Source organism: Tetrao urogallus (assembly GCF_951394365.1).
Source record: "Tetrao urogallus genome assembly, chromosome: 1".
In the NCBI taxonomy this organism is placed as follows: domain Eukaryota; kingdom Metazoa; phylum Chordata; class Aves; order Galliformes; family Phasianidae; genus Tetrao; species Tetrao urogallus.
Genome location: NC_136813.1, coordinates 74262975 through 74289352, shown reverse-complemented (window position 1 = coordinate 74289352; position 26378 = coordinate 74262975). Strand labels below are relative to the sequence as shown.

The window sequence follows — 26378 nt, the reverse complement described above, 5'->3', positions numbered from 1 at the left end:
AGATGCATGATTACTAATCTTACAATACAAATTTGTATTAGTGAAAAATCCACTCCTTTTCTTTACCATTTCACCAACAGTGTTTTAATACAGGATTTACCTTATTTGCCAAAGAACCTAAAACCAATTATTTTTTGCAATTTACTTTTCAGTAAATAACCTAGCCTGCAAAGCTCAGCAATACAACCTACTCTGCTGTCACGATGAAATATCACCATAAAACATTTCAGTACAATTAGTACTGAGCCCTCGTGACACTGCACCTCAAGTGCTGTGTTCAGTTTTGGGCCCCTCAAAACAAGAAAGCAATTGAGACCTGGGAGCTTGTCCAGAGAAAGGCACTGAAGCTGTGAGGGGTCTGGAGCACAAGTCATAAGGGCAGTGGCTGAAGGAGCTGGGATTGTTGTGTCCAATGGAGGCTCAAGGGAGACCTTATCGCTCTCTGCAACTGCCTGAAAGGAAGCTGTGGCGAGGTAGGGGTCGGCCTCTTCTCCCCGGTAACGGCAATAGGATGAGAGGGAATGGCCTCAAGTCGCACCAGGTGAGATTCAGGCTGGGCGTTAGGAAGAATTTCTTCTCAGAAAGAATGGTGAGGCAGTGGCACAGGCTGCCCAGGGAGGTGGTGGAGTCACTGTCCCGTGTTCAAGAACTGCGTGGACATGGCACTGAGGGGCATGGTTAGCAGGCATGGTGTGGTGGGTTAATGGTTGGAGTAGGTGATCTTAGTGGTCTTTTCCAACCTTAATGATTCCGTAATTTCTGAAAACACCTTGGCACCACCAGTGAAGAAGCTAGCCAAGCTCCTCTAATGCACACACTACTCGCATCTGCTAAAAAATGAGAAGCTTTGAGCTTAAACAAAGATGTCTTCTACAGACATACACAACATTTTATGAACAGACCACCAAAATATGCTTCACCCAGAATATCAACCTTCTCCATTAAACTTTATTTTTTCATTTGGTAGCAATGCTTGAAGGTTTCCCTCCAGCAGAGCACACAGTGTTACTACAGGCAAATCCTGGCAAACACAGCTGACTTAATTTTAACGTGCTGTCACAACCAAGAGACCTACACAGCCATCCACAGGCAGCACCACAGCATGCTGCCTCCACAACAGCTGCCTTATTATTTCCACATTTCTCTGCAACTAAAGCAAAGAAATATTTCACCCTCAGATGCTGTGCCAGAATAACTTTACGATCTGTTCCATTTGGACGCTTTTTTCACAACTGAAAATATACCAAGGGCAGCCGACAGCAAACCTCATGGCAATTACTGTTATCTCTACAGATCCATTTCCAAATCCAAAAAAACATTTCCTAACTTCTTTTGGAAAGCAAATGCACTCCTACTCACAGACAGGCCGTGGCCCTCCATCTCCACCACTCATCTCCACCTGTGTGCATCCTGGTGCACACAGGGCACAACTCCCAGCTGAATATCAGGTAAATAAGTCCTCAATCCCAGACAATAACAAAACAATGCATTCTGCATTCCCTCTGCATTGGGCTGAGACAACGGGCCTTATTGGGCAGCCCACAGGACACCTGTGAGATGTGTCATCTCACAAAGGTCACAGTCACCCACAGCTCTGTGAAAGGCAGCACGTGCAACCCTTCCTCTGCCATTGCCATGTTTTCACCTGATTTTGGACAAGCAATTTTTATTCACAAGCAGCAGTAGTGTCACCCACTACATGGCTGCATTGCTCCAGCATGCTGGTCACTCCTGAAGGCTTCCTCCAGGAACATCTCAAACAAAGAGGATTATATATATGTCAGGCGTAAATTCCAGTGCTCTAGGACAGTCTGTTTGCTTTTTTTCTTTTGGCTTTGTGGTGATTTATTACATTATTTTTGCCTTTTTTTTTTTTTTATTCTTAGACAAAGACATAGAGCAAGTGCTGTTCATAGTTGCTCCTAAAAAAGAAATGATTAATTGATTTTTTTCACTCAGAGGGCGATGACTGGAACAGGTTGTCTAGAGAGGTTGTGGATGCCACATCCCTGGAGGCATTCAAGGCCAGGCTGGATGTGGCCCTGGGCAGCCTGGTCTGGTGGTTGGTGACCCTGCATGAAGCATGGGGGTTGAAACTAGATGATCTTCGAGGTCTTTTCAACCCAAGCCATTCTATGATTTTATGATTTGTTTTTCTCATGGTATCTGCGACAAATGCTTTAAAAAAAAACTCAGGCAGCATCCTCCAACAACCTCCCAAAGAAATAGGAGCAATCTCAAATAGTAAGTAGAAATGTCCAACCAAAAGCAAGCTGAAATGTGAATTTTCTGCACCCACAGATAAGCAGCACTGTTCCCATTAGCTTCAGAAGATCGATGGGTGCCCTCCCAGCCCCCCAGTACAGCCTTCTTGCTGGGTTCTGCAGCTGTGAACTCTGGCTCATGGAAATATTACTACCCTGGTCCCATGGGTAACTAATATGTAGTCTGATATGTAGACTGGTAAGTTTGCCAACTAAAAAACCAGAGCAGTAATGTGATTAACCACAGGTTTCTGGATGTCAGTGAAGAAAGCCTGGCACATGGACCAAAGCAGGATGTCATCTCACATGTACAATTCACTTCACAGCAAGACTTTTCTGTAGGACAGAACTCAAGTTAATTCCTTTGAATCTATTTGTTTTGTGCATGTCTTGGCGCCAGTAATGAAAAATAAGAATAAAGCCCTTCTCATACACTGATGTCTAACATATAATTTGTGTCATTAACATTTTGTGGCCAGTGCAATACAAATGAGCACTTAAACATTCAGCAATGCACACGTGCCTATTTCCATCAGGCTTTCCTCCTTAACCTTTAATGGCCTAGCACAATCATAGGATCCAAGCATCACAATCCACAAAAACAACGTACCGCTTGAGAACTACAGCTCTCTTGCAAAATCTTCCATGGAAGTACATGAAGAGATCATTATGCAGAATTTTAGTAACGTGAGTTTAAAGACTCAGGAAACTGTACAGCAAAAATTATCTTTTTTCTTTTTCTTTTAATCCACTCAATTAGTGAAATTCTGTAGATTAAAAGTATAGGAAGAAAGTTAACGGACTACTTTAAGTTATGTCTATTTATCCTCCATTGCTGAAGCGTCACCATCACAGCTATTCCTGCCAACCCCCTCTCTCCCACATTCAGTTAAAGATGGCAACAGCACAATTTGTGCTTGCAAGACAGATCTTCAAATATCTCTTTGAACTTCTCAGACTCTAATCAAACAGCACAAGTCTGCTCATGGCAGCCCATCCCCACACTAGGCATTGCTGCACTGCAGTAGAAGCTGTGTTTGCTTGGGCAGGTGAAGGGAGAAGCCCAGTGCCCAAAATCTTCAATTGGTATACAAATTCTATTTCATTTCAACGTTCTCCACATAGCTTTCAGCAAACATTGATGGCTCAATGTAGCAAGTTAATAAAGAAGGATTTAACACATCCGGCAGAGAAAAGACCGATGATCTATTCAGCTCTGAAGAGCTGATGATGTGGTGAGTGATCTGTGGCTGGTATTCTAAGGAGGATTTTAGATCTCCTCAGGTACTAATGATCTCAGTAGAATGATCCCCAACCCCCCATGCCAGCCAGACAAATGCACGTGAAATGCTAAACTGTTCAGAGCATGTCATTTCTTTGTCCTTTGTGCAGCAACCTGCTTATATTAATATAGCCCCACCATTAGAGCAAAGCATCACAGCAGTCAAGGTATTAAAAAAGCTGTCAGGTTTTTATGACTCTTTCACAGGACTTTCTGGAGCTAGAAGAACAAAAAGACATCTGTACACATTACCACATATAAAAAAAAAAAAAAAAAGAAAAGGATTTGTGAAAGCTTATCAGAGGCAGCTTTTCCAACTATCTGTTCATTTTTAGCATTACTTTCTTTCAGCACAGAAAATTAAGCATACGCACCAGGACAGTGAATATATCATTTAGCAATCACTTTTCCCTTTCAATTGCTTTATTTTCTTTTCTGTTACTTAATATCGGTAAATTTTACATCCAGGCAGAAACCTTTAGGTGAATTATTGCTTCAAGCATATGAAATCTGGATACCAAAAACTGCGTTACATGCCAATCCACATCTTAAAAGCAGCAGTCTCCTTTCCTTCTTGTAAACCTCCGCCTTCTACTCTGTACAATTTCTGCACTAAATGGAAAGGAATCCTGTGGAGCAAGAGGTTTATCATGCAATTAAACCCCCAAAACACATTCACGAAAGGGGTCAAAGCACAGCAGCTTTAAAAAGGCAAAGCCATGGAAGACTATTAATAAATATGTATTGTAGTAAGCACACACTCTTCGTATGGTTGGAATAGAAATTCTTTTCTTACTTAAGACCCATACAATTAAAAAGATTTCTCTCTCCGAGATTCACATGAAATAGCCCCATGTGAGTTCAACAGGAATGCTCATGGGCTGGAAAACCCTGTTTCTTAACTGCTTTCTTAGATTGGAGCCAGGCTGAGCATAAGCAAAAGCATTTGTACCTAACAAATATATACTCTTTCCCCTGTTTTCTATGCCTAAATCATTTAAACTTCTGAGAGCACACAGGCTGATTAAGCTTTTAATTCCTGCAACGCTTTTGCACAGGAATCTGTTGGCTTAGCAGACTTAACAACAGCTACTTTGTTAAGCAAGATTACACGGAAAGCCCTATTTCTGACACTCCTTTCCACTCTGGTCCTACCTAGCAAGTATTGCTCTACCTGACATACACTGCATGGCAAAAGTGTTATTATAGCAAATCAAGCTTGGTGCGTCCCAAGCTTGACTTTGCAGTGAGAATCTGATTATTAACAGCTTACAGAAAGTAAGTTTAAATATAGAAAGGTCTTAAAACAGAAAAATAATAGAAGAAGAAAAAAAACCACCAATGTTATTGCTTCATTCCTTCACTAGAAATCTTTCAACTGTGGCTTAGTTTTATTTTGCTGCTGAAACTAGGTCTTCAGTCAAGAAGTGGGAGTATTTTCTCCACATGTGTGAGTACTTAAAATGAATCTAAAATGCATTTCATCACTGTTTTCTTGCGCATGCTGAGGGTAGGAAGGAGAGGACAGAGAGAGGAGGTAAGATGTTGATTTATTATTATTTTTCCCTTACCACTGGTAGGGTCTGGGACGGGGTAGGGAAGGAATGCCAGTTTGCATCTGTCCTCCTGCATGACCCACCCCCAGTAAAACCAAAGAAGTCCATCAATCTGTGCCACACTCCTCAGCACACATGTGGGTTCGCTGCTGATTACTGCAGAAGGGAGCAGCTTCCTCCCCCAGCTTTTAGTCACACTCATTTTCAACCAAAATTGTCCTATAACACACAAATAAACTATTGTCAGCCTGTAGAAAGAACAATCATTTCAAGTAGAAAACAGCTGTGAGCTTTTAGTCGCAAAGACTTCTGAAAACAAAACACTGTGTGTACACTTAAAAACCTTGTTGTTTTTTTTTTTTTTTTAAATCTGAAAGACTCTCAGGTTTTATAGAAAACGTAATGTTGAAGTGAAATGGCTTTTTAAATTTGTTAGTCCTGAATTAAAACAACGTCTCTTCACCTAGAGACAAGAAAATTAAAAATACCACTGAGTAATACATAATAATTTCCTCATTTCCTGAAAAGTTTATGGCTAGTGTAAGTTCTTTGTTTATATTGAAAAAAGGTGACAATCTTCTACAATTTCAGAACTACTGTTACAATTAACATCACAAACAATTCTGAATCTCTGCACTGTGTGTCCCTTATTAACACAAACAGCATTTAGCACAACTAACAGATAAAGCACAACTTTGAAGAACCATATGCCTGTGTATTCAGATCTTGAGGTATACACAAAACCAGGATAATTTTAATTCTTTCAAATGAAGACAAACCGTGCTACTTTTATCTCCCAAATAAACAGTGAGAAATACATCCATTCACTTCATTACTTCTATTTTTCAGGGCAAGTGACTGTGGAAAAATTATGACAATTCCAAATGCTTCATTAAGCAGTAAAAGGAAACTAAATGCTATCAAAAAATATGAAACATTTTGAACAACTGAAAAAGAAATCCAGAAAAATATCCATGATTCTTGAAATAGCCATGCCTGTCCTTTTGAGTCACACAATACCCACAACTTACATTTCAATATATTTGTATTTTTCACCTTTCTTTTTAATGTCACATCATTTGGGCACCATACCATTACCTCTCATTGTTTTTAAAGCCCTCAGAATTTCTTTCTTCACAGTAATTTTCCCAACACTGAAAATCTTTGGCTCACACATCAACGTCAAAGGATTTAATTCAAGCTGAAAGAATACAAATACTTCTGCATTCACACTTTCACATAAGAAATTTTAACCAAGTACGTAATTATACTTATTACATTTCAAGAGCACAAACTTAATTTGTATTGCATAACAATACAGGATTTTTTTCCAGCTTGCTAAAAAAGTTGGAGGCGTTTCCTCCATGGAAACGTTAACCATAAAAATCTTGACACTCTCCTCACAGGAAATTGATTTTCTACAAAAACTTTGGAAAGGACTTGACAAGGGATTCCTGCACAAGCTATTGATATTTCATTTAGGTCCAAATCTACAACATAACCCACACAGATGAGAGCACAGTGCATAAAAAAAATAAAGGCACATTGAACAAATTGGGACCCTAACGAAACTTTGAGAATAAAAGTCCCAATGAACAGAATGGATGATAACAAAACAAACGGTTTAAGAGTTTAACATGGTGATTTTTCTATTATTTTGTTTCAGTCTCCTTATTAAGTGTTCTGTAATTAAATTGCTTTCTGGTAATTCTGATCTTCTGTATGCTTTGAAAAATCACGTAAAACGGTCACCATCCAAACTAGCTTCCCCTCATAAGTTCAGTATGTGGCTCATTTTTCAAGAAAGGAATAAGAAACATTTCCTACTCAACAAGGTATTTACTGTGCAATCCTTTCATCAGAGAGGGGCTAGGTATTGCAGGGCACTGCCAATATTTCCAAAAAACTGTAAGCCAGCCTCTCATAAATACAGTCTTTTGTGGTTCTCAGCCAAAGTTGGTTGCTGGGACAAAGAGCAATTGTGATCACAGGACAAGGCCACAGCACCAGGAATGCTGATTTTACAACTACAATTAAAAGAAAAGAAAGAGAGCAACGCTGACAAACACACCATGCAATATAATTTCAATACATTGCCTCAGTTCATCTGTAGGAATTGCAACGTCAGGTGTGCCTGAGTGAAATTAAGCTCTTAGGAATGTGGAAGTGTTTCGGGCTGAATGATCTTGGAGGCCCGTCAATAGATTCTATGAAGTCTTCACAAACTCTTTACAGATCACCCCTTTGGGTGAGGGGGTGCTTCTGAGGAGTTATGCCCACGGGGTCTCCACTCTTCTGCCTGATGACATCATTCTGCTGAGGTGAGCTGACCTTGACTGGAAGCCAACTGCCCAACCAGTGGCTCCCTAACACAGGCCATATCCAACGAGGGTAGCTCTGAGCCTCCTCTTTCAAAGGTGACTCCTGTGGCCACCTCGCCACCAAAACCTTGCCACAGAAACCCAGCACAATACCAGTTTGCAATGTTAAAGTAAAAGGAAGAGTCAGCTTTAAAAGGGAGAGGATAATCTGTTCTTCACATCCTCCATAGATCAGCTATAAACAACGTGGCATTTAAAAAAATCCTCATACTAAAGAGAAGGCAGCACTAGAGTGTGTTGCCTACAGAAGCAATACAGTTTTCATTGCTAGGGATTAACAAATTGCTCAGGAATTATAAAGAAATAGGATTTTGCTGTAAAAGGGATCTAGAGATCACCTGAGGTCTTTCCACAGCTGTATTTTGTCCTGCTTCCCATGCAGATGATGCTGGTGTGACCACATTGCACCAAATCCCCTCCTCAGTGTTTTTCATAACCCATTAGCTTTGGTTTCCATTTGGTTTGAAAGAAGAGCTGAGAGGGAGCGCATTTCCCAGGCTCTGATTTTCACACATCCAGTTGGGATTGCCAGTGCCATGGGAAGGCCAAAACAGCTCAGACCCTTTCCCCTGCTGACGCAGCAGCCAGGTCGCTAGCCAGAACAAGTGTGCTTCTGAGTCAGTTCATGACCATGCTGTCTGTGGGCCATGAGAAGTGCTACACAGCACTCATGCACTTGCCTTCTTCCTTCCTTCCACAGAGCACACTGGGGGGATATTCTTAAGAGCTAGTTAAGATAAAGCTGTGCCCACTGACCTCCACCTCAGGTGCTGTTTGATTAACGAACTACTGAAATATCACTAATTTCAAACAATATCTAACACCTATAAAATCTCAGACGTGCTTCCACTGGTTATCTAGCTGGTTATCCTTTCTTTTATTCCAATAATAGGCTGTTTCAGAAATTATCTTGCATTCCAAATAGTCCTTCAAATGTAACAAGCTAAAATACACTTTGTGCTTTAAAACCTCTAACACATTTACAAAGTCAGATAGTATACAGTCAGGCAAAATACGGCTCAATTAATTTTGTTAAATATTCCTTTCCAAGACATTCCTTTCCTTCAGCAACAAGATGGCGTTGTTTTTGTTGTTTTTCTTAATTCCATTGGAAATAGTTGTGCATTTTTTCTGCAAGAAAGTATTTCCCTGCAGTGCTTATACCTAAACATGTCTGTAATGGAAACTGGAAGATAAGGCAAACTTTCCTTCTAAGGTAAGGAAAAAAAGACAGCAGAAATGTAATCTGCTCTGAATTCCATCCATGGGATGAGATATCACTTGGGGCACCAGAGAACAACAAGAAAAGGACTGGGACTGCTTTCTCTGGGACCCAACCACAGAGGCTGGAAACATCAGGAGAAAGCAAGGGTACAAAAGGAGCAGAAATAGAGCCACCATGTAATCTTTGTCTTTCCAGAAGAAGAGTTAGAGGGAATTTATAGGATATGGGTCAAACTGCCAAAGCAACACCAGGATCAATTTGGGCTGCCTACCTGCAGGTGCGCAGGCATGAGACTCCTTACAAAGCACTGCATGAGCAAGAGTGCATGCAGACAGAACACAACGCTTGGCAAGCCTTCAGGGCACTGCACCAAACCTCTCAACAGCAATGGTGTATTTAATAGCAGTAAAGATGAGAATCTAGCTCTGATGCACCAGTGTTGAAGCCCTTGCATTTTTCTTAATGCCAGAAAACTAAAGAAACCAAGGCAGCAACAGGATTCAGCTCTATTTCCTAGGAAATTTTCTCACAGTGATACACTTTTGCGAGACATACAATTTAAAAAAGCCCTAAGCAAAGCTGACATAAAGAACGAGAACGCATCCCTTCCGTTTCTTTCCCCACTATTTATTTACTTCCTGGCAGATGCGGAGAAGCGCTGAAGCAGCAGCTCCCTTGGCTCATGGAGGCCGCCAGCTGGAACCGAGGGAACAAAGAGCAGTGCAGGTGGAGCAACGTAGGGAAGGCTAGGGGCAGAAAGGCACCAAAATAGCATCCCGGAGATGACACCGAGACCCATCTCTCCTTTGCCCCCCTCCTTATGTTCAAGCATGGTGAGTTTTAAAGTGCTCTTCTACAACCTTTCTTTTACCTCATGGCCAAACCACTATTTAACAATAACACTGGTTCCTAGAAAAAGCCACCCATGAGCAGCAGAACCAATGAATCCCAATTTCCTTTAGATTCTTGCCATGAAGTAGCATTCTCATTAATTCTTTGACGAGACTAGGGAGATTTCCCTCAGAATGAAAATGACTGGGGTTTGCCTTTACCAAATCTCTTGGGTCTTTCACATAACTAGGGAACTACATCTCGTCAAAGTCTCTTAATTTTCTGTGAAGTTTTATTGGCAATGAACAAATTCAAAAGTTAATATTGGGCTGAATTAACAGCATTATTGCAGAAGCCTCATTTATTTCAAAACCAGGCCATATTAACCTCAACCTATGACACAGGAAATTGGGAAATTTTAGATTACATTAAGAAAGATGAAGTGGAATCAGCAGTAATAAAGGAGACTATAACTCATTTTTATGCTAATTTTCAGCTGAAACCATGCAGTTACATAGGAAATGTCAAGACCTTTCACGAAGACATGCCCATGGCCAGCCATATAATGGTAACCAAAGACTTAGTTGCTAAGTCATTCTCAGCAGGAGCTGAAAGTCTAAGTTAGATAAAGAGATGGAAGGCACATTAAGCAAACTCCCCAGGGAGAATGAGAGGAAAGGTGCCTCCCCCAAAGAGTAGATTATACATTCAGAAACTCAAATATATCATCAGCCATTTAAGCATTCAAAAAAATAGCAGATGTGAAATGCTGACAGTCTACCTTGGTATCTAATGAGACTGATGAATGTACACACAGGAATATAAATAGATTTCTTATTCTGCTTGCAACGTTGGTAATAGATGAATTACTCTCCCCAGGAGAAATTAACTGAATGTTCCTATTGCAGGTGAATATTTTCAATGTGATTCTTGTAGCAGTTCTCCCAAGTGGACCGCAAGAAAATGCTGCATCAGCAAGAGTGAAACATATAACAAGGTAAAAACAGCATGGACCAGCAAATATCTAAAAGAATAGAAACATCAGCAGCAAGCCTAAATAAACAATTTATATTTCACATTTCATGGGAAGGAAAAGCAATTTTAGTTTTAAATCCTTTAAGCTTTACTGCACGGAAGTAGTTCTCTATGGTAATGAGTGTTGCTTAATGATTTGAATCCTCCTTCCCTTGAAACTACAGAACTCTGGTATGCTCTTTCAGTATAAAACTGCTACCATTTTACAGAAACAGTGACCATGGCTTAATTCAAAACAAAATAAAATAAAACTGCTGCACAATGCTTCTTGGAAGAACTGATGCCTTGCAACAGACATCAGAAAAGAAAGTAAAATTTCAAATATTTAGAGTTGATCCAAATGACATGAGCACTTCAGACAAACTTAGTGAATCTCTGAGCTATATAAAGTCACATCATTATTATGTCACACAACCAGATAGCGCCATAGAAACTAAAAAACGTTGTTTTAGCCAACTTGAGCATAGGATGGTTCTGCAACTACCTGTTTAAAAACTTGATTTGCCAGCATTCTCTATATAGGAGTGAATCACGAACATGGAAAATTTCTTCTAATCCGTTTATTTAGAAGCATCCCACGTCAACAGTCCTTGACACACTGCTCCTCTTTCTCTTCATTAAAATATTGCAGGCTCTCTCCTCTTTTGAAACTTAACTTACACTTGAGTGACTAGAAGGTTACTAGAAGGACACAAATATCACCATGCCTATGTCAGTATAAATACGTTTGATACTGAAATTTGCACTTAGCACCAAATACTTTATACAGTACAGTGATCAAAAAAAAAAAAAAAAAGGAAAAAAAAAGAAAAAAAGCTGTAAACACTTATCTTCTACATTTGCTCTTTTGGATATTTCACCTACTAAGAGATATTTAAGATCTGTCCTTCAACATCTGAAGAGAGTACATTCGCCACAATTCCAGAGTGCCCTATTTTGTTGCAGGGCTTAAATTCAGGGGTTATATGGAAATAAACCGTCGTGCTGGACTGAATTTAGAAGTCTTTCACACATATTCCCTACAAATAAGTATGTACATGGTTAAAAAAAAAAAAAAAAAAAAAAAAAGCAGCTTTTTAAAAACAGCTGATTAGCACTTCCATAAGAGAAATAGTCCTTTGGAGATTATCCTCCTCAAGGAGGACCCAGATGTAGATTAGTTCAAATAAGAGGTGTAATTACTGTGATACAGCTGAGAACAGGGAGAGAAAGAGAGCAGGTGACTGATAACTCAATGTAAATAACATGAAGAAGGATTTCCCTGCTGAGAGCAGCGTTGCCTGGTGCTGCTGCCTTTTGCCCTGAAACAACACTTGCTCTGGCCAGTTGTACCGTGTGGTACCCGGTGCTGGAGCACCACAACACAGAGGCTCCAATTTGGGTTCCTTCCTCTTGAAACATTCAAAAAACTTCTTGAAGGGTATGACTCGATGGCTGTATTATTTTCTAAGTAAAATATAGATTCAGAATAATACTTTAATACTGTTTTGTTTGTTTGTTTGTTTTAAAACAAGTCCCCACTTAGGCATGGCTAGCAGCAGGTTACAAGCATCAAAAAACCCAAAGCATACTATTTGTTACAGTGGTATAATAGAAGGTGTAGAACACAGCTAAGGACCTCTTCACTTCTGACTTTGGTGCCATCACACAAGAACCACAACCTAAAAACAAGATTTCAGCTCTGCAACTTTCTTGGTTTTGCCTTAAGAAAAAAAAAAAAACAACCACAACCATACTATTCATAAGCTTTTCATAGCACTGCTAAAGACTCTGCAGGAAGCTTCAGTAATGACCATAATTTTAAATCTCATATTACCTCTCTTTAAAGGTTATCAGGTTCCACCCTGTTTCAAGTTCTATCTGCAGCAGACATTTGTATTTATAACCTGCTCATCGCCATGGTATTTACAGCTTCTAATAAAAACCAGAAACAAGCAGTTTCCTGGCTTCTGCCTTTTATTATTCCACAACAGAGAACAACAGTCATCAGTGATGTAGGGATTTATTTTTACCTACTGATCTCCCAGACCAGATACTGTCCAACAGCACACAGTGACACCTGGCTGATCCTGCCAAACCACAGCTTTGAGAAGGATTCACTGCAGTCCTTCAAAACCTCTCCTCCCTCGTGCTCACCTAACGCCTCCTCTTCTTGGAAGTTCTTGTAATGGAAAACTAGTTTTGCCTCACATGCTCTCTATGCTTTCTACCAAAAATGAAAGGGATCCCACGTAAGCATCAGAAGCACAGAAAGCTGTTGGAAGGCACAGACGTCTCAGTTATCACAGCAGAAAGGAACCTTCATTTCAAAGAAAAATGCAATTGCTCTGGAAATGCAGTACTTTCAGTTTTTTCTTACTCTGTTGAAGAATGGAATTACTGTATTTTGAGTCCAAAGAAAAACGTTCAGGACCTTTTTTTTTTTTTTTTTTTTTTTTTTTGTCTTTTACCATTTATGCTGAATTCGGAATTTACAGAAGAGGATACTAGAATAGCAAGGAACATTGCTGTCTGCATGGGATTTGTCTTCACAGCAAAAAAGGAGAACATTTCTGGCAGCTACAGTTATGCAGGTCTTCCATAACTTCAATGATGAAACTTCAATAGAAAAAAAAACAAACAACTCATTCTTCAGAGGTTTATGCTTTTCACTTCTCACTGCTGGGAATGAGAATCAGTTATTGACAACTCTGCACTGCAGATCTGATATTCCATGCTTGTGAGTCCTCCACCTTTCATAGGTGAAGCAATACCAGCCAAACAAGAAAGGAGATGGGACATTCTGAGGGCAGCAGTACAAAGTGCTTCAAGTTGCTAAAAATCATGACAGTTATTTTCCACAACAAGCAGGTAAATCCTCCACAGCTAGATGGAAACAACCAGGTCCAGTCATCTTGAACTTAACTAACTGGGAAAAAAAAAACCCTAAAAAAATCTTGGGTTTCTTCTTAAAAGAACGTTCAGATTTCAATGAGCTTTTTGAGATTCTGCTAAGAAATGAAATATTTTGCTCCAGGACACCTTAATACAAAGGCACCACAGAATCTTATGGAAGCTCTAGTTTTGACAGTTCACACCCTTGCTCTCACAGTTCCTCACGTCACACCTGTGGGGCACCACAAGCTGCCTGGCCACCACCAAGGCTACATCTAACAGCAAAAGGAGTCTAACTAACAGGTGGGACCAAGAGATGATGCGCACAAGCGACCAACCAATCTCCTTTCCAAAATTTATCTATTTAAGATGCCAGCGCTTGAACACCTAAGCAGTTCTAAACAAAATCTTCTGATTTAGTTGAATAAATTATGGGGTTTTATATCTGTCCAAATCAACTTCTCTTGTGAACGTTGCTCATGTTAGACTTTGCTTCAGGAGGCTGCAAGAAATTCTGGCGTTTTCTATGAAAATGTAATTTCAGGTTTTGTTCTGCTTTGCAGACGAAGGGAGACTCTGCTAATACAGAGGAAAACAGAGACCCTGTGAGGTATTTTTGTCACAAACACAAACCACATGCAGTCTGTTATCTATCATTACTGTAATCCTTTTTTTTATTATTATTATTATTCCTAGAGAAAGCCTTTTTACACTGTATTTACAGCAGTGTGATTTCCTACATTTTATTGTATTTGGCACATTTCCTGAGTCCACTTCCCTAGCACATTGAGCAGGTAGTTCTAAAAGCAATGCAGTAAGCATGCAAGTATTGCCTTCTTTAGTTATACATTTAACATAATGAATATCACAGAAATTTACATCTTGTTTTACTGAGATGTACGCATTATTTTTGTGTGACTGAAGGCTTGTCAAAAGAGCTCTTAACTGAAAGCATTCAATTTTAGCTGACAACATCACTGCATATGGTGTGTGTGCAGAGCATGCTTCCCAACCATTCTTGACCTCGTTTTCCTATAGCTTGGATCAGTAAGTCACAAGGAATAGCAGCTTAAAATTTCTGTTCCACAGCACTAAACCAAAGACTAAAATGATCATCATCTCAACCAACTTGCACTTTAAGTGTCAAAATGCATCTCAGTCAGTCAGAACCTACATGTCTGTGCCTAAATTAAACATTCTCTCTTTCTGCTGAAGAATGCAGGTCTTTAAAGAATCAGCACTGGACATAGCCAAGGATTACATCATCTCTGTTGTCCAGGTGGTCAAGCATGTTGTAGCACAACTAATGTCATTACTCGTACTTTTCTTTCCCTAGATAACAAAGGAAGTGAAAATTACAACAATAAGATGTTCCTTATAAGAGCAGCGATCATTCCAAGAGGAAGGAAAGCAAAATAAATAAATATATAAAGGACAGTACTGAGCTGTTGTTGCTTCCTTTCCCATTTACTTCTATTTTGGCCTTCCAAACTATTGAGTGCTTCATCTTTTACTGCTCCACTGCTGTTACAATTGGTAACAAAATAATTCTGACTGTATTTGTCAGCCCAGAGTTCCCATCCTATTTAGCAGATTAGACACATTGTTTTATTCTGAAAGACCACGTACTGGCTTCCATAGGACATCAGTGCATAAATTATGCCATAAGTAAAGAACGCATGAAATGTGAAACGCTACCTGTGCCAAAGCTGAGCTAATGTTTGCTGGTGTAGAAAGAGAATCCAAGAAGAGGGAAAAATAATAATAATAGTCTGAAAAGCTGATGCCAAAACCACTTGAAATATATAATAATAATAAACTAACACTACAGACATTTGCTATTGAAGGTGGAATTCAGCTTCATGATTCATACAGTAATGAGCAAACAGACTCTATGGCCACGTTCAGACAGCTTCAATCCAAGCTCAGCTGAGTGCTTGCCATTAGCACACTCGAAATTTTCAGCATCACCAAGCCAGTGGGAATTCTGAGTTCTGGATCCAGTGTTTCAGGTATGGCCCTGTTCAAGGGAGCAGTGCTTTGCCATCTTCTGTTACAGAAGAGGAGCAGTTGACATGCAAGTCCAGATTGCACGACTATACAGATACAAACAGGAGATAGTGAAAGAATCATTTGCAGCTTTTTCAGATGGGGGAGATTGCTTGGGGGCATTGGATGGAGGGAAAAAAAAAATAGAAAAAAACAAAGTTCAAAAATAGAGAAGCAGAAGAAAACGCTGGCTGAAAATGTACTCTGGTAACCAGGCTACTCACAGTTTCTCAAGTCTGTTTCTTAAAAAACAATTGCCAGCCACCTTGCTCCACACTGGGCACAACTGTAGCCATGCTCAGTAATTTACATTCATTAGGATAGCCAGTGAATGATTCACTCAGGAACAAGAGATCATTTAAGATGCAGCATGGAACCTTGCGTTAGTCCAAGCAGATCTCACTGCAGCTGGTGGGGCCTCACATCTCCCTGCCTGCCTCCTCACTGCCTGACACACCACTCGGGTCACTTCCACTGGTGCAGACTTATGAACACAGCATGCAGGTTCTTGTTCACCGCTGGCAAAAATGCACAGCTCATGGCAGTGACTGTGTTGAGTGTTGCAGCTGAGGATTTGCTCTAACAAACAATGTTACTGTGCTCTTCGTATCTACTGCACTTTCCACAGAAATAAACAGGAGGCATTACTTTCGGAGCAAGCCACATTGGTAAAGGTCTGTCTCATCAGTCGGTCGTAAAAACAATTTTTAATTTATAAAGTACAACAATTTTAGTTTCATTAACAAATAGTATATTTAATGACATTTAAGTAACTGTATAGCATATAATATGTCATAATTTTTATTTCTCAAGCAATTTGCTTTATGTCCTTTAATGGGAGATATCTTCCTGTGTAGGTATCATCTACCTGTGATTGATGCAAAGAAACCTAGAAGAAAATTGGAATTCATTTAAAAACATGCAGACTAATTTCATCTGCTAGAAGATGAAAAGTGCCCATTTCTTACGCATACAAGCACTTGGGAGTTTACAAAAACATACATTCTGTTTAAAATATTTTCACAAATAAAGCATAATTTGCAGTTAGCAATTTTGCTGATTACTTCTGCTCACTGCATCCTACAGACCACAGAACTAACAAATCTCATCCTCCCACAGGCTTCCACCTCATTATTGCTCCGAGTTGCAGGAAGACAACCAGGTTTTTCCCCCAACAGCTTTCAAATCATATGCAGTGGTCAGTGAGCACTGGAAAAAAGAAAACATTCCCTTTACTGGAAAGGGAGGCTTTTATTGTCCATGATTGGTTTTCTACTCCAGCAGCCTTTTGTAGTTAATTATCCACAACTCACACACTCAACTTTGCAGACAATCATTTGAACTAGCATGTATTGCTTATTAATGTTTTATTTTACTATGCTGCTGCTATGTTTAGATGTTAATACATCAAAGAATCGTGCTTTACAAATAGCGTATCAAACACACTCCCCAAATCATCGTATTTTAAATTTAAATAGGTTATTTATCCTGATTTCTTGTCACAGAAATGCTTGTTCTGGCTTTTGCGGATCTGCCTTTGCTAAGTTTCTAAGCTCTGCAAATTTCACACGCCAACCCTGCTTTGTAAGGCACCTGCACTAAAATGGCCCATGAAGCAGGTGGGTTCTCTTTGTAACCCTTCCATTGCAACGCGAATTGCAAACCACATCAGTCAGCCCGTAGGTAAAGACTTTGATACTGACAGCATGTGGCTGCAGATGGCAACTGACTGTTCAGTGAACCTACTGCTCTTGTGTAAGTACCACAACAAAAACACTTGCTTAAAAAAAAAAAAATTCTTCATCATTGCTTCACTCTGCAGCACTCCCTCACAAAGAATGAAAGTTGTTCATTTTCATCCCAGTTGACTTTCTTCCTAAATCCCTCTTGTGCAGTTATAGCTGGCAGAGCAAAGCATTGTTTTACTGGAAAACAAACTGCTAAATTCATAGCTGGTTGCAATGAAGGTTAATCAACAAAGTCTGCAGGCCTTGACCAGGTTGGGTCAGGAGGGTGGTGAGACACTGGAATAGGTTGCAGATGCCACCTCCCTGGAAGCGTTCAAGGCCAGGCTGGATGTGGCTCTGAGCAACCTGGTCTAGTGAGAGGTGTCCCTGCCTATAGCAGGGGGGTTGGAACTAAATGATCTTAAAGATCCCTTCCAGCCCAAACCATTCTATGATTCTATTTCTGACCACTGACGAGAAGTCTACATCAAACAGGCTCAGAAGCCTCAGGTTTTACAGCTTGAAACACACACAAGAAAGAACAGCCTCTACAGTTTCTTACATCACAACTGTGAGGCACTCTGAACTACTAATCCTGTGACTGCTAAGTGATAGTTTAAACTGGTAGACAGTTCTAAGATGCACTAGGAACACTGAATTGTTTTTAATGGAATATATGGTCAAGGTTCTTTCAGGTGAATTTCTACCCTCTACCTCGGTACTATATATATATATATATATATATATATATATATATATATATATATATATATATATATATATATATATATATATATATATATATATATATATATATATATATATATATATATATATATATATATATATATATTTTTTTTTTTTTTTTTTTTTTTTTTTTTAATGTTCTTATACATCTCCAATTTACACATTCCTACGCAGGTCTGCTTGAGACCTTAGGAATGCAATGATAGTTTGGAGGACTGTGGGCAGAAGAACCGACACCACAATGTCAGTTCTCCTTTCCTCTTTTTGCTGTAACACTTACAGAAAATTGCACCCCCTCTTTGTTTCTTTCTGACTCAAAGATGTCAACTGGATGCAATTTCTCCACGTGCATTCCTACCTAACACCTCTTTGACAGAGCTGGTGTTCTTCTGTCAGCTCAATCGCACTTCCAGCGCTGAAAACAGCTTAATGCTGAATTCCGCATGAGAGCATAACAGAATGAATTTTACTTTTCGTCAAGTAACAATTAGTCCAGACTTTTCTCCCTCAAAAAGCTCCTATTTTAACTGTCACCGTTCTTTTCCGCCCAGGGAAAGCATTCTAAGCATACAGTTAATGCCACCCCAGCTATCACGCAGGTAGTAATTCATGCCTATGAAAAATAAATGATGGAAAAGTGAACCCTTGCTAGCGTTTTTCCAATGAAACAGCAAATAGCAGCTTAGCAACTTCTCCCCCCTCCCCCCTCCCCAACCCCTTTTTTAATCTATCCACACTTCTGCTTTTTGAACACAACAGGACAGATAAACAATTCAGTGTAACTATAGAGACAGGTTACCACAAACACAAAATAACATACAGACCGTGCACAGGAAAAGCAAGACCCCCAGTCTGAATTCTCCATTCACACAGAACTGGATGGAGAGGTCTAACTAAAAAATGCATCTCTGTGCAGCTTCCAAAGTCATACAATTAGTACTTGTCATCCTCAAAGCTCAAAATAACACAGTTTGTTCATTTGTGGAGGAAAGAATGTGCTTTCTTAATAGAATTGGATCTCTGTGCTGATACTGCAAGCCCACAAATAAGACTACAGTTTATAAAACTAGAATTAAAGATTCCAACAGACAACCAAATGAAAATTAATTAAGTCAAAAACTAATAACAAAGATAAACAGCCCAGTGTAAAACTTGAGTCCTATCCTCCTGCTCCCTCATTTCCCAGAATCTTCACAGACTCACAGTAACACAGGCAAACAACAGAACTAGCACAAGCCATCTCTTCTTTGCTGATCAGCAGATGATAACTACACATAAAGCTCTATTTTACCTGAAATCCACACAAACCTCTGCCCATTGGCATATGGCATACAAAACAAATGCATTTAGAATCCAAGGAGCCAACGAGCAGAGGCTGTACTCACTGAGGGCCAGCTTTAAAATGGGGTCACTCTTGAGTGCCCCAAACAGGACAAGGCAGAACAGCCACTGCTGTCTCCTGTGATGCTGGGATAGCTATACAGATTTGGGAGGACTGGGAATCCTCTGAAGATGCCTGCCAGCTCCAGTCACATTGCAACCCTGTGCAGTGACAGCCTGCAGAAAGCACACTGTCCAGTTGCTACCATGCCCTCCCTAGTCACGCAAAGTGCTTTACATTTTTAATTCCAGCTGTAACTCCAATAATTTCTCTAGAACTGAATAATTTTTTGCTAGGTTCACTCCTTGGCCTTTTATTTAAAGCCAATTCAATAGCTGCAGCCTCTGCTGTACTGTACAGCCCAGCAGAAGAGCTGATTTTAACAAGCCTGTATTTAATGAATCTGCATTCAAGCACTTCATTCTTAGCGAGACTCACAGCTCTTGGGTGCATACCATCTGCTCCTTCTGACCTGACTGCTCTTGGATTGTTTCCTATTTATTCGAGCACTTCCTCTTCTGGCACATTCCCTCACATTATCTATCTGCTCTCAGCTACCTTACCAGTTTCATCTAAATAACCTCCTGTATCATGCCAACGAACCTCAAACCAAACTGAACACTGACTGCTATTTAGGAGTACATGTCCTTGTTTTTTCCACAGGAACTGCTACATTCCTGCATCCACCTGATGTGTGTCTAGACTACAAACTGATGATGCATTTAATGATGGCAGAAGGAGACTTCCATTACTTAGTTCAACACCTTCCCAGTCAATGAGAAATCTCTATCAAGACTGATAACAATAAGCTCCTTCTTTCACAGAATCATGGAACAGTTTGAGTTGGAAGGGACCTTGAAAGGCCATCTAGTCCAACTGCCCTGCAATGAACAGGGACACCACAGCTACATCAGGGTGCTCAGAGCCCCATCCAGTCTGACCTTTAATGTCTCCAGGGATGGGGCATCTACCACCTCTCTGAACATGTTTCACTGTTCTATCCCAAACCATAACGCCTTGAAGGCAACAGCACCACCTCAGCACTGCTGTGACACTGACCAGCTGAGAGCATGTGGATCAGTACAACCATTCCTCAATGAATAACCACGAGGATGAAAATCTGTGAGTCGCACAACTGTAGCTCAGTGGGTTGGTAAGGATGCCAAGTCACCAAGCACTAGTTGTGGCAGATGGGGATTTTAAAAGGGCACATTCTGTTTTAAGAAAACTTCCACAGTCAACAGTTATTTAAAAGAAATCATGTTATCTTAACCCAACTGAGCTGCCTCTGCTTAAAATGCACGTTCCCCATGCTAGTGGAAAAAACAGATGCCATGCACTGCTATGCCTTGTACCCATAACTGTTAGCACAGTATACGGCTTTTTTAAAACAGAAACCATTTAATTGCAGTTTCGGAGAATAATAAAAGACAAAACATCAGCTAATGTCTTCGGAAAAAAAAAAAAAAGTTTTCCTCATATCAGAAGGCTCATGTTTTACTCTTTTTTCTCCCCCATTATGTTAATTTTTCTCTCTCTCTCTTTTTTTTTTTTTTTTCCAGTTCAAGAAAATGTTAATAAGAGCACCTGACAGTAGCGGGCTTTGGAACAGGAGCTCCAGTCACAGACTGTGATTGGTGCCACACAAACAAGACTGGGAAGGCAGGAAAGGGGAGAGAAACAGCCCAGGTCCCAAAGGCCTTATTATTCTGACGATTTCTGAAGCCAATTACAGACCTGCTTCCCAGTAACACTCACTTCACATCATAAACATACCAAGAAATAATCTAAAATAGTGTGGGGGGAAAATAAAAGAAAACTCAGAATATTGAAAAAATGGCATTTCCAGGCTTAAGTCACACATTAAGTCCCAAACAACCCCCAGAGAAACCCCCAAAGCAGACAGTGATAACACAGCAAGATTTACTCCAAAGTTAGGATAAGGACCTACACAGCAAAAATAAGAAGTGTTTTTCTACAACTCTACGCCAAAGTCACACAAATCTGCTAACAGGGCTTTAGCACGCTCCATAACTAAGCCTCGCTAATTGAAATTGGACTCTTGGAGCTGGCCCTGTGGGCAACCCCTGTTCTCTACACAGAAGACGAAGGCCACAGTGCGACTCAAAGAAAAGCAACAGCAGTTTGCACGGCTGGTAAATAGCGAAGCGAGGACAAAAACACGCAGGAAGCATCCCCGCTTCCACCTGTGCGATAGGGATTTACGTAACACGGAGTCACGGAGAGACGGGCTGACAGCTCTCAGCAGAACAGCGGAGTTCCGATCCCTCCGTCCGCAGCCAGGTGCCTCCGTGCTCCCACCCGGCGCCGACACCGCTTCTTTCCGCTCGGCAAATAAAGGCCGCCGAGAAACGACATCCCCGGCAGCACGTGAAACCCCCGGCCCGGCAGCGGGGCTTCCCTCCTCAACCCTGCGGGACCTCAGGAGCTCCGCCGCAGCCCGCCGGCACGGGGCTCTCGGTGAGCTCGGCGCCGCAGCCGACGCACCGCGGTGCCGCGGAGCTCCGCGCCGCCCCTCGCTCACCCTCCTCACGCCCTCGGCGCCCCGACCCACCTGGTGCAGCGTGTCCGGGGGCAGCTGCGAGGCCCGGAACAATTCCCCCACGCTGCTGCCCCCGGCGGCCGCCTCGGGGGGCGGGCAGCACCGCGAGAAGAGCTCCGAGTAGCGCTGTTGCTCGCTCTCGCTCAGAGGCACCAGCACGCCGGCGGCGGCCACGGCGGCGGGCGCCCCGGCCGGCCCCTGCTCCATGGCGGGGCAGAGCCGCTCGGCGGGCAGCGGGTGCCGAGCCGCCGGGGGAGGTGTGGCGGCGGCTGGCTGGCGGGCGGGAGGGAGGCGGGGCTGCGCCGCGACGGGAAGGTGCAGGCCGCGCCCCCTCCCGCCCCCCGCCCGGTGCGGGGTCGCGGCGCCCCGGGCTGCGCCGCCGTGCCGCGGGGCAGCGCCGCCACGGAAAGCCGTCGGCCGGGAGCTGTGTGCCTCCTTGTGCGGCGAGGGCACCGGCAGTCTCTCGTAAAGTGCTGGCTGCTGCTGGAGGTGCTGCCGGGGCACAGTCCAGCAGTGTGATGTGCAGCGCTGCCGAAAAGGACCTGGGGGTACTGGTGGATGGGAAGCTGGATGTGAGCCAGCAATGTGCCCTCGCAGCCCAGAAGGCCGACCATATCCTGGGCTGCATTAAAAGAAACGTGCCCAGCAGGGTGAGGGAGGTGGTCCTGCTGCTCTGCTCTATACTGATGAGGCCTCACCTGGAGTACTGCTATGTTCCTATGTGGAGTCCTCAGTACAGGAGAAACATGGACCTGTTGGAGCATTTCTAGAGGAGGAGCACAAAAGTGATCCAAGGGATGGAACATGTCTCCTACAAGGACAACTCTGAGAGAGCTGGGGCTGTTCAGTATCCTGGGGACACCTGGTAGCAGCCTTTCAGTATCTAAAGGGGGGCTGTAAGGTCTTTCTTCTTCCCTTCTTAGGGGACGGACTCTTTAGCAGAGTCTGTGATAACGGGACAAAGGGGAAATGCTTTCAAACTAAAAGAGGGAATATTTAGATTGGATATAAAGAATAAGTTTTTACAGTAAGGGTGATGAGGCAATGGCACAGATTGCGCAGAGAGGTGGTGGATGCCCTGTCTGTGTAGACACTCAAGGTCAGGCTGTATGGGGCTCTGAGCACCTGATATGGCTGTAGGTGTCCCTGTTCATTGGCAGGGAAGTTGGACTAGATGGCCTTTAATAGTACCTTCTAACTCAAACTGTTCTATGAAAATTACTTTATCCTTTCCACACCATGCAACTGTACCTCCTAACCTGCACAAGACATGCAAACCTTTTATTCTGCCATGAATATATGTGTCAGTCTTCTCAGTGCTCAGAATGCTGCATGGTTGTGGTTTGCAGTTATTGCCAGCTGCATAGCTCATGATTATGATAAGAGTGTTAAGGGACTGTTAATGGGGAAATCTCTGTTCCCTTAGGGATAGTGGATGTTTTGCTGTGGTGTTTTGTCATTGTAAAACATACTGTTTGGAAAGAGAGCAATTGTATCTCAGAAAGTGAACTCTGGAGCCCAAATCAGAAAACTCAGAATAACAACGTGAGTCCCTAGGAGAAGGTGCAGCAGAGCAAAGGCTGGGCTGCATCAGGGCTGCCAGCTTCTGTCCGGTACAAGATGCTGGTCAGAGGAAAAGGCACTAGCATTATAGAGATGGCATGTGGCTTTACCTGATTACAGGGTGTTTAATAACAGCAGTCCTGTGAAATTAGATCCTATCTTCACATCAGCTGATGGAAAACAGCTGTCTAACAGCTGAACTTGAACAAGACGGACAAAAAAAAATACTGACATTTTACATTTTCCTGTGACTGAAGATACTCGCTGATAATTGACTAGCTCAGTATTTGTGCTGTTAACATCACAAATACTCCCTTCTGCAGTACCTCAGCAGACACCAGCAGACCTTTGTCAGTGTGTTGGCTCCTGTTTCTCTAAGTTTTTCTGAGTTGGACGGGCAGGAAAACACTGACAACACCCACTACCACAAGTCCTGTGGTCTCTCTTCCCACAGGCACACCTGTTACTGCAGACACAGCTTTTTTATTTTTAATTTTTCCCTCTGGACAGTTTTTTCTTCTTTCTTGACCCCTTGACCAAGGACTGACCCTCACAGGCTGAGGGGTGAGGCAGGGAAATCACTGCCCTTTACTTCTGCATAAAGTGGCAAGGATAGCACCACGCTGCTGGGTCTGCCAGCAGTGTGCCTCCGTTTCCTGTCTGTGCTGTAGTCCTTATGAGGGTACATAAGTTCAGACTGACAGATGCTCAGTGGTAACTGAAGCTGTACAAGTAGACAGGGAGATGTTTTAAACCTTCCTGTTTACAGGCAAATTGTGATGTCAGTATAGGCTACTAATTTTTTTTCTTTTTTAATGACTGAGAAGCAGTGCCCATCAGTAAACCAAAACAATGTAAGTATTTATTGTTTGCTGGAAAAAATCATGTCAGTAATGTAAACTGGATTGAAATCTGACTTATCAAAGTATGCTTTAGATCTGTGTGTGGTCCTCCTTTCCTCCCCACCCAAATAACAACAGTGACTTTAGAAACAGCCAGCAGCAGTCCTACAAACACTTCCTTGATCAAGGGTGGGAGGGAGATGAAAGCATTATTAAAAGGAAAAAAAAAAAAAAGAATAAATACTGCTTCAAAAGTTTTGATAGTAGGAACAGTAGTAATTTTAGTGATATGTATGATAAGTATTTTTTTTTCCAGAGTGAAATGATGGGTATAGACAGACATGTATAATACAACATATATAATCAACACTAAAAAATCCATTTCAATATGGGGATCCTGGGAATAAATATATATATATATGTTTGAGCAGTACAATCCAAAGGCCAAAAACTAGAACATGTGCATTATTTCATTCATATTAGGGCTCAGACCCTGCTAAGTGTGCCCTGGCCAAAAGGCACAAAACCTGTCTGACAGCTGCGTCCTGTTGACAGTGACAGTGTTCCATGTATCACTGGGCGAAGCTTCAGATACACAAGAAAATATTTGGCTGCAAAACTGTCATTTTCCCAGATCAGCTCGAGTGAATCTCACCCATTGTTACTAATAACAATTCTTTTTGTTTGCTTTCTTTGCAAAATGAATAAAGGCTTTGGTGACAAGTAGCTGGTTGCACAGGTTTCACGCCCATTGCTTCAAGCACGCTTGGAACATAATTGACAGCCTTGGAGATTCATGTATCAATTCAGCGTGTAAATACTCTAGCTGAGAGTACAGATCCTTTATTATTCTTCATGTTGCTGCTTGCTTGAAGATGTGCTATCTCTAAGAAAATAAGGATAAATGGTTAGTGAACCATAAATTTGATTCCCTGTCTTCCAGCTTGTTAATGCCTCTAATGCATGAAAAACACTGGAGAAATAGCACCTATTTCCTAGCTTTGACCTATTCAGTGTTTTCAAGAATTGAATGGCATTATAAATGAGAACTGCCTTCTCTGAGCAGACTGTGGGAGATGCGCTTCATGTCAGTTTTTTCAGTAAGCAACTGAGAACCATAGTGCACCATAGAAAATAACTATCGAGCTCATAAAATATTTGACAAATATCCAAATATTTATTGTCTGGGTGGAGAGGGAATGAGGAAAAGAGGACCACACACAGATCCAAACCATACTTAGAGAAGTCAAATTTCAGTCTAGTTTACCTAAGGGACATTATTATTTTTTTTCCAGCAAACCATAAATACTTACATTGTGTGATTTACTGCTGTGTGGGGTTCCTTAGATACAGGAAAGTTTTGAAAACTTGCAATGATATCACAACTAGCTGTGTTTACAATAGTCATTTTACAAAGTCTTTTTACAGACACTAAGGCATGTGGTGTGAGCATCAGTGGCACCAGGCTAAGCCCATGCTCACTCCTCTATAACATCAATGCCAGAAAGAGGACACTACTTTTCAATAACTTTCCATGAAAGTAGAGCCTCGTTTCCATCAAAGCCCCTGATAGTTTATTTCTTTTAAAATATTGGCTCCATGTGCAATTGAAAAAGCATAGTATTTTAGGTGTACATCCACTTTAATTTAGGTTTTGTTTTGAAAGATGGTCTACTTCCTTTTATGTTCTGTAGATGCAAGAGGTCGCTCAACAAATCAAGCATTAGAAAAAGTGGTTCCTCTATACTTTAACACAGGAATTTCACAAGGCCTCCAGCAGCAATCCACACATCTGGTTCCTACTAGAATGCACTACAGCTTTCCACACTGCAGGGCAATGCTTCCTACAGATCTTATCAGCAGCAGCTTGAAATCCTGGGCCAAGAAGTGCTACTCCAGGAAGGCATACACATCCCTGGAAGTCACATGCAGGAAAACACAAATAAATAGGAGGGGCCCACAACTGTCTTTGCTCACAGATGCGAGTTAAAAGATTTGCCTTGCAGTATAACCACAGAAAAGGAGGGAGGCACGTGTCAGGTGTAAGGGTGATAACAA

At 41.6% G+C, this 26378-nt stretch overlaps 1 protein-coding gene across 1 annotated transcript in view; it reads right to left on the bottom strand.

Annotated features, from left to right (window-relative positions):
• Positions 1-22122, bottom strand: part of REPS2 (RALBP1 associated Eps domain containing 2) — a gene marked incomplete at both ends in the record, with an annotated part of 94030 nt that extends 71908 nt beyond the window's left edge. Inside the window, one exon of the mRNA XM_079549194.1 lies at positions 21928-22122. Within this exon, the coding sequence (XP_079405320.1) occupies positions 21928-22122 (195 nt within the window). The remainder of the gene's footprint in view (positions 1-21927) is intronic.
• Positions 22123-26378: the final 4256 nt, after the last annotated feature.